The 19741-nt window shown below is 41.6% G+C and overlaps 1 protein-coding gene across 4 annotated transcripts in view; it reads left to right on the forward strand.

Annotated features, from left to right (window-relative positions):
* Positions 1–6879: 6879 nt before the first annotated feature.
* The window catches only part of MINDY2 (MINDY lysine 48 deubiquitinase 2), an 88591-nt gene continuing 75729 nt past the window's right edge, over positions 6880–19741 (forward strand). For all 4 annotated transcript variants that reach the window (XM_049905501.1, XM_049905500.1, XM_049905503.1 and 1 more), the window contains exon 1: positions 6880–7789. In XM_049905501.1, coding sequence (XP_049761458.1) covers positions 6989–7789 — 801 coding nt within the window. In that variant the 5' untranslated portion in view covers positions 6880–6988. The remainder of the gene's footprint in view (positions 7790–19741) is intronic.

A 19741-nucleotide genomic window follows, 5' to 3' on the forward strand; every position in this document is an offset into this window, starting at 1 on the left:
GACCTGAAGGTGACTGCAGGAAAACCAGTTCTTTAAAGGCTCATGGTTCAAAAGGACACCTAAGGGCTAATGGCCTGGGTGGGTCACCCCAACTACATGGACCCAGAAATCTGGATTCCAGAAGAATTACAATAATTTCTCAGAATTCTAAATTGAAGGTGATGGAATATATTCCTTAAATCATCCCTGGCACAGCCTACCTGGACCCATCTTTGGGTCTGACTTTTAAAAAAGGACTGCATAAAACTGGGAGAACTACTTCATTAATACTGTAGCATATTAAGGCTATAATAAAAAGGAAAAGAGTGTCATTCCCTCCATTCACCATCTTGTACCTTTAACACCACCAGGACAGAGGAGCATCTGGTGAAGCAGCATGGAGTAGAAGGAGCACCTGATGAAATATCATAGGATTGGATTTGTTTCTGAACAGGTGTGAGACTCCTCATGGGGGCTTTCAGAAATAATTAAGTAGATGTATTTTGTAGAAGGCTGGAGTTTCTGCACATGGAGTAGTGAGCCAGAGCTAGGACAATCTGGGTTACATGGAAATTCTTAGTTTTAACTCAGAATTTTAGCACCTATCTTGAATGGAAAGCTAGGTGAGGAAGAAGGAAGGTATATATGCCCTGTACCTATGCAGCATTCTGCTCAGAGCTAATTTTGTTGTAGCTAACAATACAAAACCATTGATTTTTTTAAAAATTGTAGCTCTTACAGGTTTATGCAGGACAATCTGAGAAAGAGGAGACCATAGGCTGGGGAATAACTAGAATATTGCTTTCTCTAGTAGTAAGGTGAAAAGAACTTAGGGGATGATCACAGAGAGAATGTAGAAAGAAAAAGGGGTATAATATCATTAAGGCTTGATAAATGAGATAATAATCGGTAAATCAGAATAAAAGTCAGAGATGGCACCAAGTTTTCTGGCAGGGTAGCTAGAAAAGATATGACCCAACTTAGAAAAACAAGAGAATTTTAAAAAGAATAGTCATTCTGAGAGTTGGAGATGGATTTTAGATTTCCTAAGCCCAAGGTAATAGTCAGCTTTGTGATCTAATTAGGAGAGTGTGGCTTCATTTCTCCTTAATTATCTCACGCTAACAGATTTTTCCCTATCTAAATTTTTATAACATTTATTCCTTGTACCATTCATTTAGTATTACTAACTGATTTATATTCTTAATGATCATTTCACGTGAATACGTCTTATTTCCCAGAAAAATTTTACACTCCGAAAGAGTAAGACCAATGTTTTAGACTTGTATTCCTCTATATGTCACTCTCTGGCACTATCGATAACTATATTCTTCCTAAGTATACTTTTCTGAAGCATATGGTTCAGACATACTTTGAAGTATATAATGACAAATCAAAATTATAATCAATATCTAAGAGATGAAATAGAAATGAACTAGAAAGAACTCTTGGAAAGAGATGCATATAACTAAGGCATGGCAGGTAGGGCATGTGCCCTGGGAGTCGCCTTAGGAGGGCGCTAACAAGCAGTTTCTACTGGTCATCTCATTTTCCATGGTCAGCTCAAAGGGATCATTCAGCAATTTAGAACTAATTGCCATAGGCGCTACTGTCTGTAGATAGGCCCTTTTTGGAAATTAAATACATATAATAGCAGCAATAAGCAATGCAGTAAGAAAATTGAAAGATAAAGTTGAGGAACTATTCTGAGAAGTAGAACAAAAAAATAAAGAGCATAAAATTAGAAAAAAGATAAGAATTATGAAAGAAAAATATTTCTCAGAACTCAGACCTGAAGGTCATGAATTTCCATATTGAATGCAATCAGCCAGTACCCAGCCCAATGAATAAAGCAAGACTTTTTTATACAAAGGTGTATCAGACACTAAAATGTCAGAATATCAGAAATAAACAGAAAATCCAATAAATGCTAGGGAGAAGAAACAGGTTATACATCAAGTTTTAGGAATCATAAGAGCATCAGACTAATCTACAACCAGTTGGAAGCTAGAAGACGATTGATCAATGACTTCAAAATGAAGAAGAAGCATTCCAACCTTGAATTTTATACCCAGCCAAGATATAAAACATAAATGTAGAATAAAGCTCTGTTTTCAGACACACAAGGTATTATGGATTGAACTGTGTCCCCGCAAAATATGTGTCAACTTGGTTAAACCATGATTCCCAGTATTGTGTGGTTTTCTTCCATTTTGTGATTGATGTAATTTTCCTATGTGTTGTGACTCCTAATCTCTGCCTGTGGTTAACGAGGCAAGATTAGATTACATTAAAGAGGATTAGGGTGGGATGTAACACCCTTACTCAGGTCACATCCCTGATCCAACGTAAAGGGAGTTTCCTTGGGGTATGGCCTGCATCACCTTTTATCTTACAAGAGATAAAAGGAAAGGGAAGCAAGCATAGAGCTGGAGACCTCGCACCACCAAGAAAGCAGTGCCAGGAGCAGAGCACATCCTTTGAACCCAGGGTTCCCGTGCAGAGAAGCTCCTAGACCAAGGGAAGATTGAAGACAAAGACTTTCCTATAGAACCTACAGAGAGAGTCTTCCCTTGTAGATGGCACCCTGAATTTGGACTTCTCGCCTACTAGAGTGTGAGAGAATAAAATTTGTTTGTTAAAGCCATCCACTTGTGGTATTTCCGTTATAGCAGCACTAGATGACTAAGACACAAGGTCTACAAAAATTTACTTTCTCAGGATCTAATTAAGTATGCATCCCAGCAGATTGAAGAAGGGAAAGACTGGAGATCCAAGAGACAAAAGAATCAACACAAAAGACAGGATGAACAAATTCCTGAGAAAATAATGGAGAGACATCCCAGGATGACAGCTGTACAGCAGGCCTATAAAGCAATGAGTCCAGGTCAGAGCAAGAAAGCTGAGTGTTCCAGGAAGGATGTATCCAAGATTAAAATGGACCTGATAGAGAACTTGATATTGTTGATCATACCGTTAAGTCTGTGGCTGAGTTACTGGTATGTGAAGGATAAGCAAAGAACTGCCCCACAGGGTTTCCAAGGCTGTAATCTTTACAGAAGCTGACTGCTACATCTTTCTCCCACATAGCAGCTGGTGGGTTGGAACCGCTGACCTTTGGTTAGCAGCTGAGTGCTTAAGCACTGTGCCAGTAAGGATCCTCCTAAACAAAATAAGACGGGCAATTATTAATTCCAGGAAAAACAAAAATTTTAACAAGAAAGGAAATGTAATCACATTAAAATACCTGCTTTCGCAGTGAATAATATTTACATGCTTTATACTTTGAGTATTTTATTCAACCAAAAATTGTGAAATAACTGGGAAGTTGGGGCAAAGCCATGAATGGGAAGTGGAAGAGTGGTATAAGAGAAGTGAGCTAAATCCTTATCTTTCACTGAAATAAATCAATAAACAGTAGCTACAATTTTGAGGGGTGGGTTGAAATGCAGACATCTTCTTTAAAAAATTAATTTTGTTGTTGAGAATGTACTCAGCAAAATGTACACCAATTCAACTGTTTCTACAGGTACAATTCAGTGACACTGGGTACGTTCTTTGAGTTGTGCAACCATTCCCACCCTTTTTTTCTAAGTTGTTCTTCCCTCATTAACATAAACTCACTGCCCCTACGGTTCTTATCTAATCTTTCTAGTTGCTGTTGTCATTTTAATCCCATATAGGAAGTTCTCAAAAGAGCATAAAGCTCAAGGCAGACATTCTTTACTAGTTTAGCTCGACTATTATTTAGTTTTGAGAAGACTTCAGGGGATATTTTCGGTTTAAGGTTTAAAGATTATACAGGGCAATAGTGAGTCTACAGTTTTTAAATGAAGAAATAAGAATGTAATGTTACTCAGGGATTCAGGAATAAGGAGGTGAAAAATAACTGAGTTGGAAGGGTGTGCTTCCAAGGAACTGGGCTCAAGTTGTGGAAGAAGAGGGCAGCAGTCTGGTTCATTTTTATATAAACTATTTGACTTTTAAGACTATCACATCTGTAACTTTGAAAAATAAATTGGGTAATAACCATTTTATTTAAAGATACTATAATTTACTTCACATTTTCGCTGAAGATAAAGAGAAACAAAATAACAATGAGACATTTTCAGTTTATTGTCTTTTGGCATTTCTCCCTAAGTGCCACTCCCCAAGTGTCTTAGAAAAATGACTACATATGTACACGTATTTTCCCAGATTTAAATAACTACATATGTTGCATGGTTGTTCATGTTGGCTTACGTAATTCCTTGTAACATTTGAAAAGAAAAATTGATTCCATTTCTTTCTGTTATAAATAATGAAATTATGCATGGAAGCATTTGAAACCTATGCCAATATGTAGGATTTCTGAAAAATGATAAAGGGCCATTATTTGAGAACTGTGTTTCATGATTTTTGACTCTAATTACGGTTCATTGGTTTATAAATGGTTCATTCGATTTATTCATATAATACACCTTTACAGATACCATTCTTACATTCCAGGTACCATGCTGAATTTTGAGTTTCCTGAAATCTGTAATATTCTTGTATGTACTTAATGGCCTTAAGTACTGTAAAGTACTGAATCCAGCAGCATATAACTTAATCTGTTAACGTTCTGCGACTCTTTTTTCAGGCAAAAACTCTAAGCAACAGGATTTCTTTATGGACTGACATGTAGAGCAAAATCACACAGAATTCCTAATTCAACATTCTGAAGAAGCTTTCCATTATCCTCAAATTTTCCTGTTTATGAGGAGTTGGATAAATATCATGATATTCTGTCAATGTAAAAAGAGGAAGGGGCTCCATCTTCTTTTTTTTAGTGTATTTTAGATGAAGGTTTACAGAGCAAATTAATTTCTCATTAAACAATTAACACATATATTGTTTGGGGCTCCATATTCTGCAATCTCAGGAAAACTTCCTAAGCAGATATTAAAAATACAGCAAAATTTTTTTTTTGTAGATTGTAAGCCCCATGAATACATGAGCCCTTTCTCTTATTTACCATGGCACCCCCAGTGCCAAACACTGTATTCAGCAATGCACTTTGCACTCAAATGTGTTCAATATGTTCACTGAGTAAAATATTACTTTGCAATCTTGTCTATCTTCGTTAACCAACAGAGATACAGAAACATCATAGTCTACTATGCATGAGATATTTATATATAAGACTACCAAGGAAGGGAAACCCTGGTGGTATAGTGGTTAAGAGCTAGGGCTGCTTACCAAAAGGCTGGCAATTTGAATCCACCAGGAACTCCTTGGAAACTCTATAGGGCAGCTCTACTCTGTCTTATAGATCACTATGAGTTGGAATCGACTCAACGGCAACAGGTTTACCAAGGAAGGCCTATCTTTTCATTTTTGTATCCTCAGATCCTAGAAAATGTTGAAAGAAAAAAACCTAAGTGGAAAAGATACTGTCTTATGCTCCGTACTCTAGAGAAGCAAAACCAATAAAGCATGTAAATATACATATATCAAGGAATCCGCTCACACAATTATAGAGGCTGGAACGTCCCAAGTCTATGGATCGGGATAGAGGCTTCTCTCAATTCACGTAGCCGCAGAGGCTGGCAAACCCAAGATCCGCAGGTTGGGGGCTCCTGCTCTCAGGCTGTGAAGATGGAGGAATTCCAAGGTTTGCAGATAAGCTGGTAGCTCAATTCCCAAGAGCTGGAGGTCAGGCAAACAAGAGGCAGCCACAGGATGCAGAGTGAGCAAAAAAGCCAGAACTGCTTATATTGGCATGCAGGCCACACCTCCAAGGAAACTCCCTTTCAACTGATTGGCTACTCACTCACAGCAGATTCGGTCATGGGAGTGGTCACACATAAATACTGAGAATCATGGCCAGCAGGTCGACACACAATCCTAACCATCACAGATGTCTTTCCCTGGAACAGGTCAGAATAAAATCCACATCCTTTTTGTCCCAACCAAACGCCCAGCCTGCTCTGTCGCTCTCTTTGAAAACTGCATGGCCTTACCAAACCAAACCCGCTGCCCTCAAGTGGATCCCGACCGCAGCGACCCTGTAAGAGAGAGTAGAACTGCCCCATAGAGTTTCCAAGGAGCCACTCATGGATTCCAACTGCCCACCTTTTGGTTAGCAGCAGTAGCTCTTAACCACTGGGCATCCAGGGCTTAAAAAAAAAGGAAGGCTTCACGAAATAAGAGTGAATTCTAATGAAGAAAAAAAAGACTTTTTCAGGAGCAGGCGCTTCACACTCTCTACAAAACGAGGTCAATTTAACGAAGCCACAAAGACTTGGCTTTTGCCTTGCAGACCCGTCTGCACAGCCGCACCGACGCCGCGTGCAGGGCGAACGTTTCAGCAGGAGAAGCGGGCAACACAGGCATTTGGGCAGTGCGGCCATCCAAGCACCCAGAGGGAGCCCAACCTTTAGAGTCCGCTTCCAGTAAGGCATCCCCTCAATTTGCCACACGACAAGCTGGGCGAACAAGTCTCTCGGGCCTTCAGGGACGTACTCTTTTCCAAAAGCTACAACAACGCCCACTCCGAGCCTAAAGCTCTGCCACCAGCGACCCGGGTCTGAAGAGGTAGAGCCCCTCCGTCTGCGGCTCACCGCGCCTTCAAAGAAGCCGCGCGCGGTCGGGCTGCCCCGGAGTTCAACTTCCGGCCACAGAGTGAGAAGATGTGTTCCTACTGGATCTGAGGCCGCGAGGGCGCGCCCTTCCGACCACGCCCCGACCACGCCCTCTCGGCCACGCCCGCAAGCCACGCCTTCCGAGCGCGAGTTCGGGCGGGCGGGCGCGCGCGCGGGAGTGGAGCGGGCGCGCGGCAGCCGGCGGCGCGCAGTCACAGGGAGGCACGCCCAGGGCGGGCGGCTGGCGCGGCGGCGCGCGCGCGCTCCCGGTGCCCTCCCCGTGACGTGCCTGGCCGAGGCCGCGCAAGGGCGCTGTCGCTGCCAGTGCCGCTGTCATGGCGTCCGAGGCGCTGGCTGAGGAGAGCCGGCCGCGGTCTGGGTAGAGCGAGGGCGGGCGGCCCGGCATGGAGAGCGGCCCCGGGAGCCTGCAGCCGCTAGAAGACGGGGCGGCGGTCGGGCCGACGCCGGGGACCGGCTCTCCGCAGGAAGGGCCGCGGGAGAGCAGGCTCGCCGCCGGGGATGGTCCCGGGGTAGGGACGGCGGAGAGCGGCGCCGGGGACCGGCAGGGGGCGGCGGCCGCCGGGAGCAGCCTCCCGGCCCCGGCTTCGCCCACGGGCTCGCCTCCGGCTCCCGGGCCCCGCGGCGCCCTCCCGAGCGCGGACCTGCAGGAGGGCGAGTCGGAGGGTTGTGCGGCCCCGAGGGCGCCTCCGCGAGGGCAGCGCAAGGTGACCGGCTCCCCGGAGACCGCCGAGGCCGGCGCGGGCCAGGGGCGGGGTCCGGCCACAGACGCGGGAGCCCGCGCGGAGCCCGGCGACACCTGCCGGGCCGGCTCCCAGGAGCCCAGCAGCGCCGGCGGCCTCAGCAGCAGCGGCAGCGACCCGAGCCCGCCTGGGGACTCGCCGAGCCTGGACTCCCTGGAGTCCTTCTCTAACCTGCACTCGTTCCCCAGCAGCTCCGAGTTCACTAGCGAGGAGGGCGCGGAGAGCAGGGCTCCCGACGCCGAGGAGGGCGCGGCGGGGCGGTCCGGGGCGCAGGAGGAGGCCGCTCAGGTGCTGGCAGCCTCCAGAGAGCGCTTCCCGGGACAGTCTGTCTACCACATCAAGTGGATCCAGTGGAAGGAGGAGAACACCCCCATCATCACACAGAACGAGAACGGACCCTGCCCCTTGCTGGCTATCCTCAACGTTTTGCTTCTGGCCTGGAAGGTACCTTCGGTAGCTTTTGGGAAGCGGGGACAGCGGGGCGAGGGAGCTGCCCTGTGTCAGCTGATGGCATCCTCCTTTTCTTCCTCCTTCAGGAGGCCCCTTTAGCTCTTAATGAAATTCATTCCGGGACTCCCTGGTCGAGAGAGTATCTCCAGGTGTGTTTCAGGAAGGATTGCTCGCACAGGTCTTTCTTGGAGTGCTTAAACAGAAGTTCACCATTCACTTGCGTGGTTGATACACTTACAAACTGTTAGGATTTGTTAGGATTTAGAGCATCCTAATTCCTATGATCATTTTTTTAAAACATTTTATTGTCCTTTGGGTGAAACCTTACATAGCAAATTAGTTTTCCAGTCGACGATTCTTACACAAATTGTTTCATGACCTTGGTTGCAATCCCCGCGATGTGTCAGCACTCTCCCCATTTCCTCTCTGGGTTCCTCCTTTCTATTAGCCCACTTTCCCTGGCCCTCCCTGCCTTCTTATCTTTGGTTTTCGGCAAATGTTGCCCTTTTGGTCTCATATAGTCAATTGTTCTAAGAGGCACATTCTTCACAGGTGTTATTGTTTATTTTATAGTCCCGATATATCTGTTATTTCTTCTTACTTAAGCTATCATATACCCAAAACGGTGAAGAACTGAGGGAAATGATCTTCAGGAGTTACCATCATGATATCACGGAGCAAGTTTTGATGGTTATGTTTGGTTAATTTACCAACTGATGCTTGGCCCCTTTGAGTGGGTACTTAAAGAACGGGGGATAAGGAAGATGTGGCTCTTTAGACAAATTTTATTTAAGGAAAAGGATTGAGCTGAGACCCAATTACCATAACGTCTCGATTTTCAAAGATTATGTCTTCATCTTATGTGTGATTTTTACTTGCCTGATTTCTTTGGCTCTCCTTAAATGGTTTGACATTATTATCAGTAACCATCCATCAGAATGTGTTACCCATTGCCTTGGAGTCTATTCCGATTCAGTGACCCTATAGGACAGAGTAGCACTGCTCCACAGGGTTTCCAAGGACAGGCTGGTAGATTCAAACTGCCTACCTTTTGGTTAGCAGCAGAATGCTTAACCACTGAGCCACTAGGGCTCCTCTCAAGATGTGTTAAGGGAGCTAAATTTATAGCAGCTAAAATAAAAAATATATATATCCAAGGTAAAAACAACAACAAACTTGCCATCGAGTCAATTTCGACTCACAGCAACCCTATAAGACAGAGTAGAACTGCCCGATATGGTTTCCAAGGGGTGCTTGGTGGATTCCACCTTCTGACCTTTTTGGTTAGCAGCCGTAGCTCTTAACCACTATACCACTAGGGTTTCCATATCCAAGGTAAAGGAGAAAAAAATGGCAAATGCCCTTCTACAGTAACTATATTGAGAATTTTGAGTGAGTTCCTTTTAAATGAAGTGTCTTATTTAAGCTTGCAGTTTTAGGGCACTGAAAGGATGCATCTCACAGCACATAGTTTGTCTTCAAATTGATAATTAGGTTTATAGGTAAAATGTTCCCTAGAAAAAAATAGCGTGGATTATTCTGACCAGTAAGGAAGTAAGTTAATAAAGCAAGGAGTATTTATTATGTGGTTTTATTTTCCTGTTACTAGCAAGGACTGATACAAAAGAAATAAGATTAGAAATCTTGCCAGTACCTTGTACATAATGGCACTCAAATATGTTTTGAATAAAGACAGTGCCTGCTCTTGAAGAGCTGTCAAGCTATTTAAGGTTGCAACATTGACTTACATGAAACTGGTAAAAAACAATGCAAAACAACATACTGTAAATACCAGAGTATATGAAACACACTGAACATGCATTAGATATCCAAAAAGGGGAAACATAGTCCCAGAGAGATTCACAGAATTTGTGGACCTTGAACCAAGCATTTAAGGAAGAGGAGAATTTAGAATAGCGGGGAAATGGAATTCCTTTGAGAGGTAAGCGTATAGAGAAAGGAATGAAAATAGAATGGATATTTGTGAGTGTATTTATTGGATGATAGGAGTGGAAAGTTCATTTTGGAGAATAACAAAAAGTATGATTGAAAAGGCAAAGTAGACTCACTTGATGGAGGCCCTTGACTGTCAGACTAGGGAGTTAGTCTTGCTCCTTAGGCCACAGTCCCCTAGTCTTTTTGTAGGGAGGAATCCCTATTAGTTTCCTTTAGACTTAAAAAAAAAAAAAAATTATTGTGATAAAAATACACATAACAAAACATTTGTCAAATCAACAATTTTTACATGTCTGATTCAGTGACACTGATTACATTGTTCGTGTTGGGCAACCATTATCACTGTTCTTTTCTGAATTCCACCACCATTAACATAAACTCAGTGCCCCCTAGGCAATAAATCCCCCTCTCCTCTTCCTCCTACTCCTGGTAACCACTAATAAGCTGTGGTTTCCATCTCTTTGCCTATTTCATATAAGAGAAATCATACAGTATTTGTCCTTTTGTTACTGACTTACTTCACTCAGCACGTTTTCAAGGTTCATCCATGTCGTGGCATATATCAGGACTTCTCTTTATGTCTGAGTAATACTCCATTGTATGTATGCCCCACATTTTGTTACTCCATCTGTTGATGGACATTTTGGTTGTTTCTACCTATTGGCTATTGTGACTAGTGCTGCAATGAACACAGGTTTCTGTCTGCATTCCTGGTTTCAATTCTTTTGGGTGTATACCTAGGATTAGGATTGCTGGGGTCATACAGTAGTTCTATTTTCAACTGTTTGAGGAACCACCAAACTGTTTTGTATAGCGGCTGTATCATTTTGCATTCCCACCAGCAGTGGATGAGGGTTCCTGTTATTTTCTGTTTTTTTGATCATGGCCCTTCTAGTGGGGGTGAGGTGATGTCTCATTGTGGTTTTGATTTGCATCTCCCTAAGTCAGAATCGAGTGCCTGTGGCGGAGTGGTTAAGCGCTTGGCTGCTATCTAAAAGGTCCAATGCACTAGCTGCTCCTTGGAAACCCTATGGGGGCAATTCCAGTCTGTCCTGTAGGGTCACTGATATGAGTCAAAATCAACTCAATGGCACCTAACAGCAACAACAATGCTCATGAAGTCGAATATGTTTTCGTGTGCTTGTTGGCCATTCATATGTCCTCTTTGGTGAAATGTCTGTTAAAGTCCTTTGCTCATTTTTTGATTGGATTGTCTGTCTTTTTGTTAAATTGTGGAGGTTCCCCCCCCCGTGTATTTTGGATATTATTCCCCCAAATTTTCCCATCTTTAGGTTGTCTCTTCACTTTGTTGATAAAGTCCTTTGATGAACAAAAGTATTTAATTTTTATGAGGTCCCATTTATCTATATTGTCTTCTGCTTCTCGTGCTTTTGGTATCATATCTGGTAGATAGTCCATTGTTAAAAAGCTTCCTTCAGTTTTTTCTTTGTTCTTATTATCTATATAGAAGTTAAGAGGAAGGAGTAAGCACTGTGGTCTAGAGTACTTGGGGATAGATGAGTATTAACCTCTTTCAGAGACAGTTCAAGTGAATGATCAAACATTTGTGTGAGGTACTGGAAATACAAAGATGAGTAAGTGTCTGCTTTCATGTAGCTCACTGGCTAGTGGGGGAGGCTGACATGTAAACAGTTACAATGCAACGTGAGAAGTTCTAGAGGGTGTGAAATGTGCGATGTAATTACAGAGAAAGGGTAACTGGGGATAGCATGTGTGGAAGGAAGGCTTCATAGGAGAGGGAGGTTAGCTGTGACTGGGTCTGAAGGATGAGTGAGAGAAGGCCTTCCAGGCAAGGGAATAGTGTATTCAGAGATGCTGAGGAAGAGGGCTTGTTCAATTTGTGGTCTCCAAAAAAAAAAAAAAAATTTTTTTTTTTTTTTTTTTAGTCTTGGCTGGAGTGCAGTGGAAGAGGGGAAGGAAATTGCAAGAGCTGGAAATAAAATTGATAGGTTAGATCAGACTGTGAAAGAGCAGGTATGTTAATGAGTTTGCAGACTATTTTGTAAATCTGGTTCTCAGACTTCTTTCTGCCTTCAGGCTATTGATTTAGTACACAAAAATGACTCATCAGTAATCATTGACGATTGATAGGGAGACAGAGTAAGTGAAGCCAGAGCTGGGAGAGCAGTGTTCTCAAAGTGAGCCAGGGGTTCTACAGGTCAAAATCATTTCCATAATAATACTAAGATATCATTTCCCTTTTTCACTCTTACCCTCTCACAAGTGTCAGTGGTGTTTTCCAGGCTAAGTAATGTGTGATGAGATCATTGCTCTGATGGCTGATGGAATTGCGTGCCTGTGTATTCTTGTATTTTAAAATTTTCTCAATTTTAATTTCTGACATGGTAAATATCAGTGGATACAACCCACACAAACAAAAGCTCTTTGGGGTTCTCAGTTATTTTTAAGAATGTAAAGGAGTCCTGAGACCAAAAAGTTTAAGAACTGCTGTAGTAGAGAAAAATAGTAGATAGGGTGTGAAGATAGTTGTCAGATTTCAGAGGGCCCATCACTAAGGGTGTTTAGACTTTATATACAGCTAATAGTAGGGAACCCTGGTGGTGGTGTAGTGGTTAAGTGCTACGGCTACTAACCAAAGGGTCGGCAGTTCGAATCCACCAGGTGCTTCTTGGAAACTCTGTGGGCCAGATCTACTCTGTCCGATAGGGTCGCTATGAGTCGGAATCGACTCAATGGCACTGGGTTTGGTTTTTTTTTTTAATAGTAGGGAGACATTTGTAAGTTGCTGGATAGAGGAATGACCTGATGAAAGCAGTCTTTTAGTCTGAGATGAGACTAGGATAGAATTGTAATGAGTATAGCAGGAAGAATTGGTGAAGATAATCCTTTGGAATGGAGAATTCCTTTTCACTCTCTTTGATGAGGATAATGTAGCAGCCTAATTGACAAACTGATCACTGGATATAAGAAATGAAGGGCATGACATCACTTTTACTTTTTTAAATCTGGGCCATAGAGATTGGTTGGGTTATTTAAAAGATAGGAAAGTTGTAAAGGGAATCTTGTTTTGGATGGGAGGGTTGATGCCAAAGTTTGGTTTGAAATGTGTCAAGTTAGAAATGTCTGATAGTGGGACATAAAAATATTATGCAACTGAAAGCATGGACTGAGTCTCAGGAAAGGGGTCAAAATTACAGAGAAAAATTGAATTGGGGAATTATTACAAGGATGTAAGAATGGTAACTATGAGAATAAATGAATTCTTCATAGAGACTGGTGAGCGACTGGTCTTAACTTTTTTCCATCCTAATACATGTGAGGAATTACATATTGCCAGCATAAACATTCTCCCGATTCTCCCTCTTGTTTCCCACTCCCACCCCATTCTTCAGTTGAGAAGTAAGGACGGAGAGAAAAGAGAGGAATAAAGATTAAACTTGGGGGAAATGTGAAGAGTTAAGAAAAAGAAAGGCGAAAAAAAAAAAAAAGGAAAGGAAAAAAAACCAGCACAGGCACAATTTGAGATGTGGAATGAGAACTAGAAATAGAATAATGCCTTGATAGTAGTCAGGAAGAGAGAGTGTAATGAAAAAGTGGTTATTACCATTGTCAGATGCAACTGCATGAAGAAGCTAGTAGAGTAGGAAAGATGGTGCTGAAAAGGATGGGTGTTGGAACAAGGTCACTGAAAAGTCAGGATCGTATGGAATTCTCAGAGTATAGGTGGTCAAGTTCACTTTAGAGAAAAAGAACAATAAAATTTTGATGTTTAAGAAGGTATTACTTTAATGATAGAGAGAGTCCCTACTTTGTCATAGTTTTGTTTTCTTATAGAAAGACTTTAGGTTCTGATACGAACACACACAAAAAAATGTATAACCTATACTGTACATGGAAACCCTGGTGGCGTAGTGGTTAAGAGCTATGGCTGCTAACCAAAAGGGTGGCAGTTTGAATCCACCAGGCGCTCCTTGGAAATCGTACAGGGCAGTTCTACTCTGTCTTATAGGGTCACTATGAGTTGGAATCAACTCGATCGCAACGGGTATGGTGGGTTTTATGTATATATATATATATATGTATGCATATATTGTACACAAAGTGGCACAGTGGTTAAGCTGCTAACTGAAAGGTCAGTGGTTTGAACCCACCAGCTGCTCCATTTATATATATATATATATATATATATATATATATTGTACACAAAGTGGCACAGTGGTTAAGCTGCTAACTGAAAGGTCAGTGGTTTGAACCCACCAGCTGCTCCACAGGAGAAAGATGTGGCAGCCTGCTTCCGTAAAGATTACAGCCTTGGAAACCCTATGGGACAGTTCTACTCTGTCCTATAGGCTTGCTCTGAGTTGGAACCTACTTGACAGCAACAGGCTTTTTTGGTTTATACTGTACATTGTGATAGAGGACATACAGTCCTGTGTATTTAACTATTGTGTAGATACCAGCATTTCAGCAGAAGAATGGCTGCATTGCCCTTAGGATGCTGGAGTCATATCTCCCTCTCCTCCCTAGCCCTTTGGATAGGAAATGCTTGTCCCCGTCTTCTCTCTCTGCTTAGTGGGAGCTGAGAACACCTGCTGCAAGTCAAGGGAAGAATCCCAGGGTGCTGAAGCAAACATTTTTACATGAAGGTCATTTCTCCAGACATCAAACTTTGAAACTCATAAAACAGAATTGATACTTTTTTTTTCTTAAAGGCAAACAAAGACACATTATAAGCCAAGGGAAATGCTTGCTGTATTATAATAGTCTAAGGGCACATTTGATTTACAAAGAGTCCTTTTAAGTTAGAAAGAAAAATATGAACGACTCAATAGAATAATGAGCAAAAGGCTATTAACATAAAATTCATGAAGGTTCAACTGGACAAATAAGAAATGAACAAATCCTCTGCCTCGTTCATACCTGCAGAGTGAGGCTGGTAGGCCTCTTGTCAGCAATGAGTTTTTGCTCCAGTTCTCCCTCCCACCTTGATCACTTTTCTTTGCTCAAACTTTTCAGGACACTTCTTAGCAGAGTACTTTAACCACTGCACCACCAGGACTCACTTGCTTCTGACTAGGTTTTGTTTTTTTCCCTGTCTTTTGGGAACACTGCAATCCCATAGATTTTTCATATTCTCCTTTCCCTAGAGGAAGTACAAAACTCTTTTGAGATATTTCAAGTGTGTTTATTGTTTTTAAAAAAGCCTACTCTGTTTTAAATATAGATCTTGTAAGAAGAGATGAAAAACTTCACATAATGGTGGGGTTTTGTTTACACAAAAGATTTAAGTAACATTTTTGAGGCTTTCATTTCCAGTCCCTCCCAAGAATTACGTTTAATGTCGTAGCTCTGGATTTGTGAGATAAAAGTGACAGGAAATGGATGAGGGCCGATGATAGTACAAGGACTACCACTGGGTGCTGCCGTCCTGTCAGTAATAGATGTGGCCACTTTCTCTCTCCCTTTGCTCTTAGTGGAAACTGTGGTGGCATAGTGGTTAACTGCTACAGCTGGTAACCAAAGGGTCAGCAGTTCACATCTGCCAGGCGCACCTTGGAAACTGTGTGGGCCAGTTCTACGCTGTCCTTTAGGGTCGCTATGAGTCGGAATCCTACTTGACGACACTGGGTTTGGTTTTGTTTTTGCTCTAAGTAGGCTTTCGGTAAAAATCTCCCTGCTCCCATCCATCTTTGTCTATGTTGAGCCCCAGGTGAAGGACATTTGAGCACAGGCAGTACCAGCAATAGTAGGGCTTTGAATAATAACAGTAATAACTCAGTTATTTTCATGTCCAGATACTGTGCTGTTTTTGTTTCTTTTTCCCTTTAATATTCTATTGTGTTTTTTGTTTACATGGCAGATAAGATTCTCATGTAACAATTTTTATACATATTGTTCTGGAAACCCTGGTGGTGTAGCAGTTAAGAGCTACAGCTGCTAACCAAAAGGTCGGCAGTTCCAGTCCACCAGGCATTCCTTGGAAAACCTGCGGGGCAGTTCTACTCTGTCCTACAGGGTCACTACGAGTCAGAATGGACTCGACGTCAACGGGTTTTTTATACATATTGTTCAGTGACATTGGTTACATTTTTCACAATATGTCAGCATTCTCATTATTTCCATTCCTGTTTTCTCTTTCCATTAATCTAGCTTCCCTGTCCTGCCTTACCTTCTCATCTTTCCTCTAGGGTAAACGTTTACCGTTTGGTTTCATTTAGATGATTATTTAGAGGAGCACAGTACTCATGGGTGATATTATTCATTTTCTGAGCCAATCTCATTTGGCTGAAAGGTGACCTCTGGGTGTGGCTTGAGTTCCAAGTTTAAAGGGCATCCCAGGGCAATAGTCTTGGGGGTTCTTCTAGTCTACTGGTCCAGTACGTCTGGCCTTTTTTTTAGGAATTTGAGTTTTGTTCTACATTTTTCTCACATCCCATCCAGAACCATCTATTGTGTCCGTGGTCAGAACAGTTGATAGTGGTAGCCAAGTACCATCTAGTTCTTCTGGTCTCAAGGTAGTCGAGAGTGTGGTTCTTGTAACTGTTAGTCCTGTAGACTAATTTCTTCGAGTCTTTGGTTTCCTTCTTTCTCTTTTGCTCCAGATGAGTAGAATCAATAGTTGTATCTTAGGGGGCTGCTCGCAAGCTTTTTAGACCCCAGACACTACTCACTGAACTAGGATATAGAACATTATGAGCTATATTGTGCCAGTTGACTAAGTTGCCCCACAAGATTAGAGTCTGAAACCCTCAAACTCAGTAAACCAATTCTGTGTTTGTTTATGTTTAAGAAGTATTCGTAACTGTGCCCTCTATGTGCTTTATTTTATATATGAATATATATGCAGTACCCATAAACCTGTATATACATGTGCCTACAGATACACCTATACATGATATATTTTCACGTCATATGAATATATGTGCCTTTCTATATATACATATATATACGCATACATATCTATGTAACCACACACATATTTTTAGTTGTTATTACTAAATTGTATATATTATAAACCAAACAAAAAAACCAAACCCAGTGCTGTCGAGTTGATCCCAACTCATAGCGACCCTATAGGACAGAGTAGAACTGCCCCATAGAGTTTCCAAGGAGCACCTGGTAGATTCTAACTGCCGACCCTTTGGTTAGCAGCCATAGCACTTAACCACTACGCCACCAGGGTTTCCACATATCATGAACAAACCAAAAAACTAAAACTGTTGCCGTCAAGTTGATTCTGACTCATAGCAAACCTATAGGACAGAGTAGAACTGCCCCATAGAGTTTCCAATGAGTACATGGTGGATTCAAACTGCCGACCTTTTGATTAGCAGCCGTAGTTCTTAACCACCACACCACCAGGGTTTCTGTATATATTATAAAACATTTACAAAATTGTCCCTTATTCTTGTGTACTTCTTCGTGTCATCATTTACCTTGGTCAAGTTGTGAAGACTTCACCCTATTCAGTATTCTTTCCCATCACCGTAAGTAACAAGTGTCCACTGTCTAGAAAGTGATTCCCCTCTCTCTCCCTCCCATTCCTGGTAACCACCAAAGAACGTTGCTTTGTATATGTATACCTATTCTTGTCTTTTTATAATAGTGAGATCATACAATATTTGGCCTTTTGTGATTGACTTACTTCACTCAGCATAATCTCCTCTAGATTCATCTGTGTTACACTATATTTTGGGAACTTATCCGTATCCATTTTGTCTCTGTACCTCAACTTGTGCTAAGTATTTACATGCATTATATACAATCTCTTTTAATTTTCTCAACCACATCATGAAATCCTCATGTAGATACTGTTCCTATTTTGCATGCATAGGAAATTGAGGCACTTAAGAGTATTTATAACCTGTACAAGGTAAGGTTATAACTCACTGTAGAGTATGAGCTCTTACTCGGGATACTTGTTTGGGAGGCTCAAGTCCAACATACCAATAAGACAGGTGGACAGGAGGTCTGGGGCAAAACAGGGTGGGAAAGCCAGTGATAAAGTCAGAGAAAGCAGAAATAGACTTCATGATGCCTTAGAATAAATCCTGGTGTTCTAGCCGCTCTATACAGATGACTTCTGTTTTCAGCCCCTCTACATTTTATCCTATGTTTTCTGAAGTCTCTGCCACTACCAGTTTCAGACCCTTGCATGAGTTCCATGGTGAGGGAGCTTACCTTTTCATTATAGTGTATTAAACATATTTATTTGCTGATATTTTCGATAATTAGCAACCTCTTTCTCTATCGCCACTATCGTGATTCAGGCCACCATTGTCTCCCACCTGGACTACTTCTCTTGTCTCACCTTTTCCCATATATCTTTTCAAGCAATTAACATGAAAGTTTCACAGTCAGTTTTGGTTTCAGGAGATTTTTCAGCATGGCGGGCTTGCTGAGGCTTCTTAAATATAAGTTCAGTGAATTTTGACCTGAAGATGCCTTCTTTACTACTAAATCTCCCTGTAACAGCATTCTTCAATGCAGATATGTTCACAAACATTAAATTTCCAAAAATGTCGTATTTGCCGGTTTGGAGCAAAGGAGAATGAAAACCAAAGACACAAGGAAAATATTAGTCCAAAGGACTGATAAACCACAGTCCACATGAACCACAGCCTCCACCAGCCTGAGCCCAGAAGAAATAGATGGTGCCCAGCTATTACCACCAACCACTGGGGCAGGGGTCACAATAGAGGGTTCTAGGGAGAAAAATGTAGAATAAAAGTCAAACTCACACAAAAAAAAAAGACCAGACTTACTGATCTGATGGTGACTGGAGGAACCCTCGAGATAGGCCCCCCTGACACTCTACTAACTCAGAACTGAAGCCACTCCTGAAGTCCACCTTTCAGCCAAAGATTAGACAAATAGTAACACACGTGAGGAACATGCTTCTCCTGTTCAATTAAGTATACAAAACAAAATGGGCAACACCTGCCCAAAAGGAAAGCTGAGAAGGTGGGAAGGGACAGGAAAACTGGATACATGGACACTCAGAACCCCAGCTGGAAATGGAAAGGTGGAGAGTGCTGACACATAGCAGGGATTGCAACCAATGTCACAAAACAATTTGTATATAAAATTTTTGAATGGAAAGCTAATTTGTGTTGTAAACTTTCACCTAAAACACAATAAAATTTTTTAAAAAGTAAACAAAAATATGTCCTATTTTACATGTAATTCAAAGGTTTTCATTCTCCTTTGGTCCGAACGTGCAAATAGGACGTTCTCGGAAATGTAATGTATGCGACTGTATCTGCACTGATGATTTTGAATAGTTTTAAATGGGCCTCAGTTACTACTCTGAGGATGGAACCTAAAGTACGATAGAAATTGATGGTGAAAGTGCTTCAGTTGGATGTTGTCTCATAAATTTACCTGATTTGAAACACTAATGGCAAGAAGTTAGATTTACTAAAATGTCTGAATTTTAGTATTTTTTTAAGTATAGTACTTATTCTTAATAATAAATGAACAGTACATATTAGAAATTAATATATAAGACATGGTATATAATAGCTATAAAAATCCTATAAAGCATAAAATTTACTTGCTGGACCCAGAATTAAAGGCATGGTGAAAGGATCCTTACATTTTTGAGTCCTTATTTTGAAAAAATTGGGGTTGGCTACATTTTTCCCTCTGATTCCCATTAATAATGCTTCTAATATTTTCAAAAGAATTTTTTTTACAGTTTTAACATTAAAGAAAGCTATGAATGCTATATAACTTACTACACATTCAAAATTAGTGAAATTTAAGAAGACATTATAATTATTTAGTCATTCCATTTTTTCATTAAGTAATGCAAAAATCAGCTCCGGTGACGGCAGTGGTTAAAGCACTTGGCTGCTAACAGAAAAGTCGGCAGTTCGAACCCACCAGCCTCTGCTGCGGAGGAAGGTGTGGCGGTCTACTTCCACGAAGATTACAGCCTTAGAAACCCTCTGGGGCACTTCTCCTCCATTCTGTAGGATTGCTGTGAGTCGAAATCCACTGGAC

Source organism: Elephas maximus, chromosome 13 (genome assembly GCF_024166365.1).
Source record: "Elephas maximus indicus isolate mEleMax1 chromosome 13, mEleMax1 primary haplotype, whole genome shotgun sequence".
In the NCBI taxonomy this organism is placed as follows: Eukaryota; Metazoa; Chordata; class Mammalia; order Proboscidea; family Elephantidae; genus Elephas; species Elephas maximus.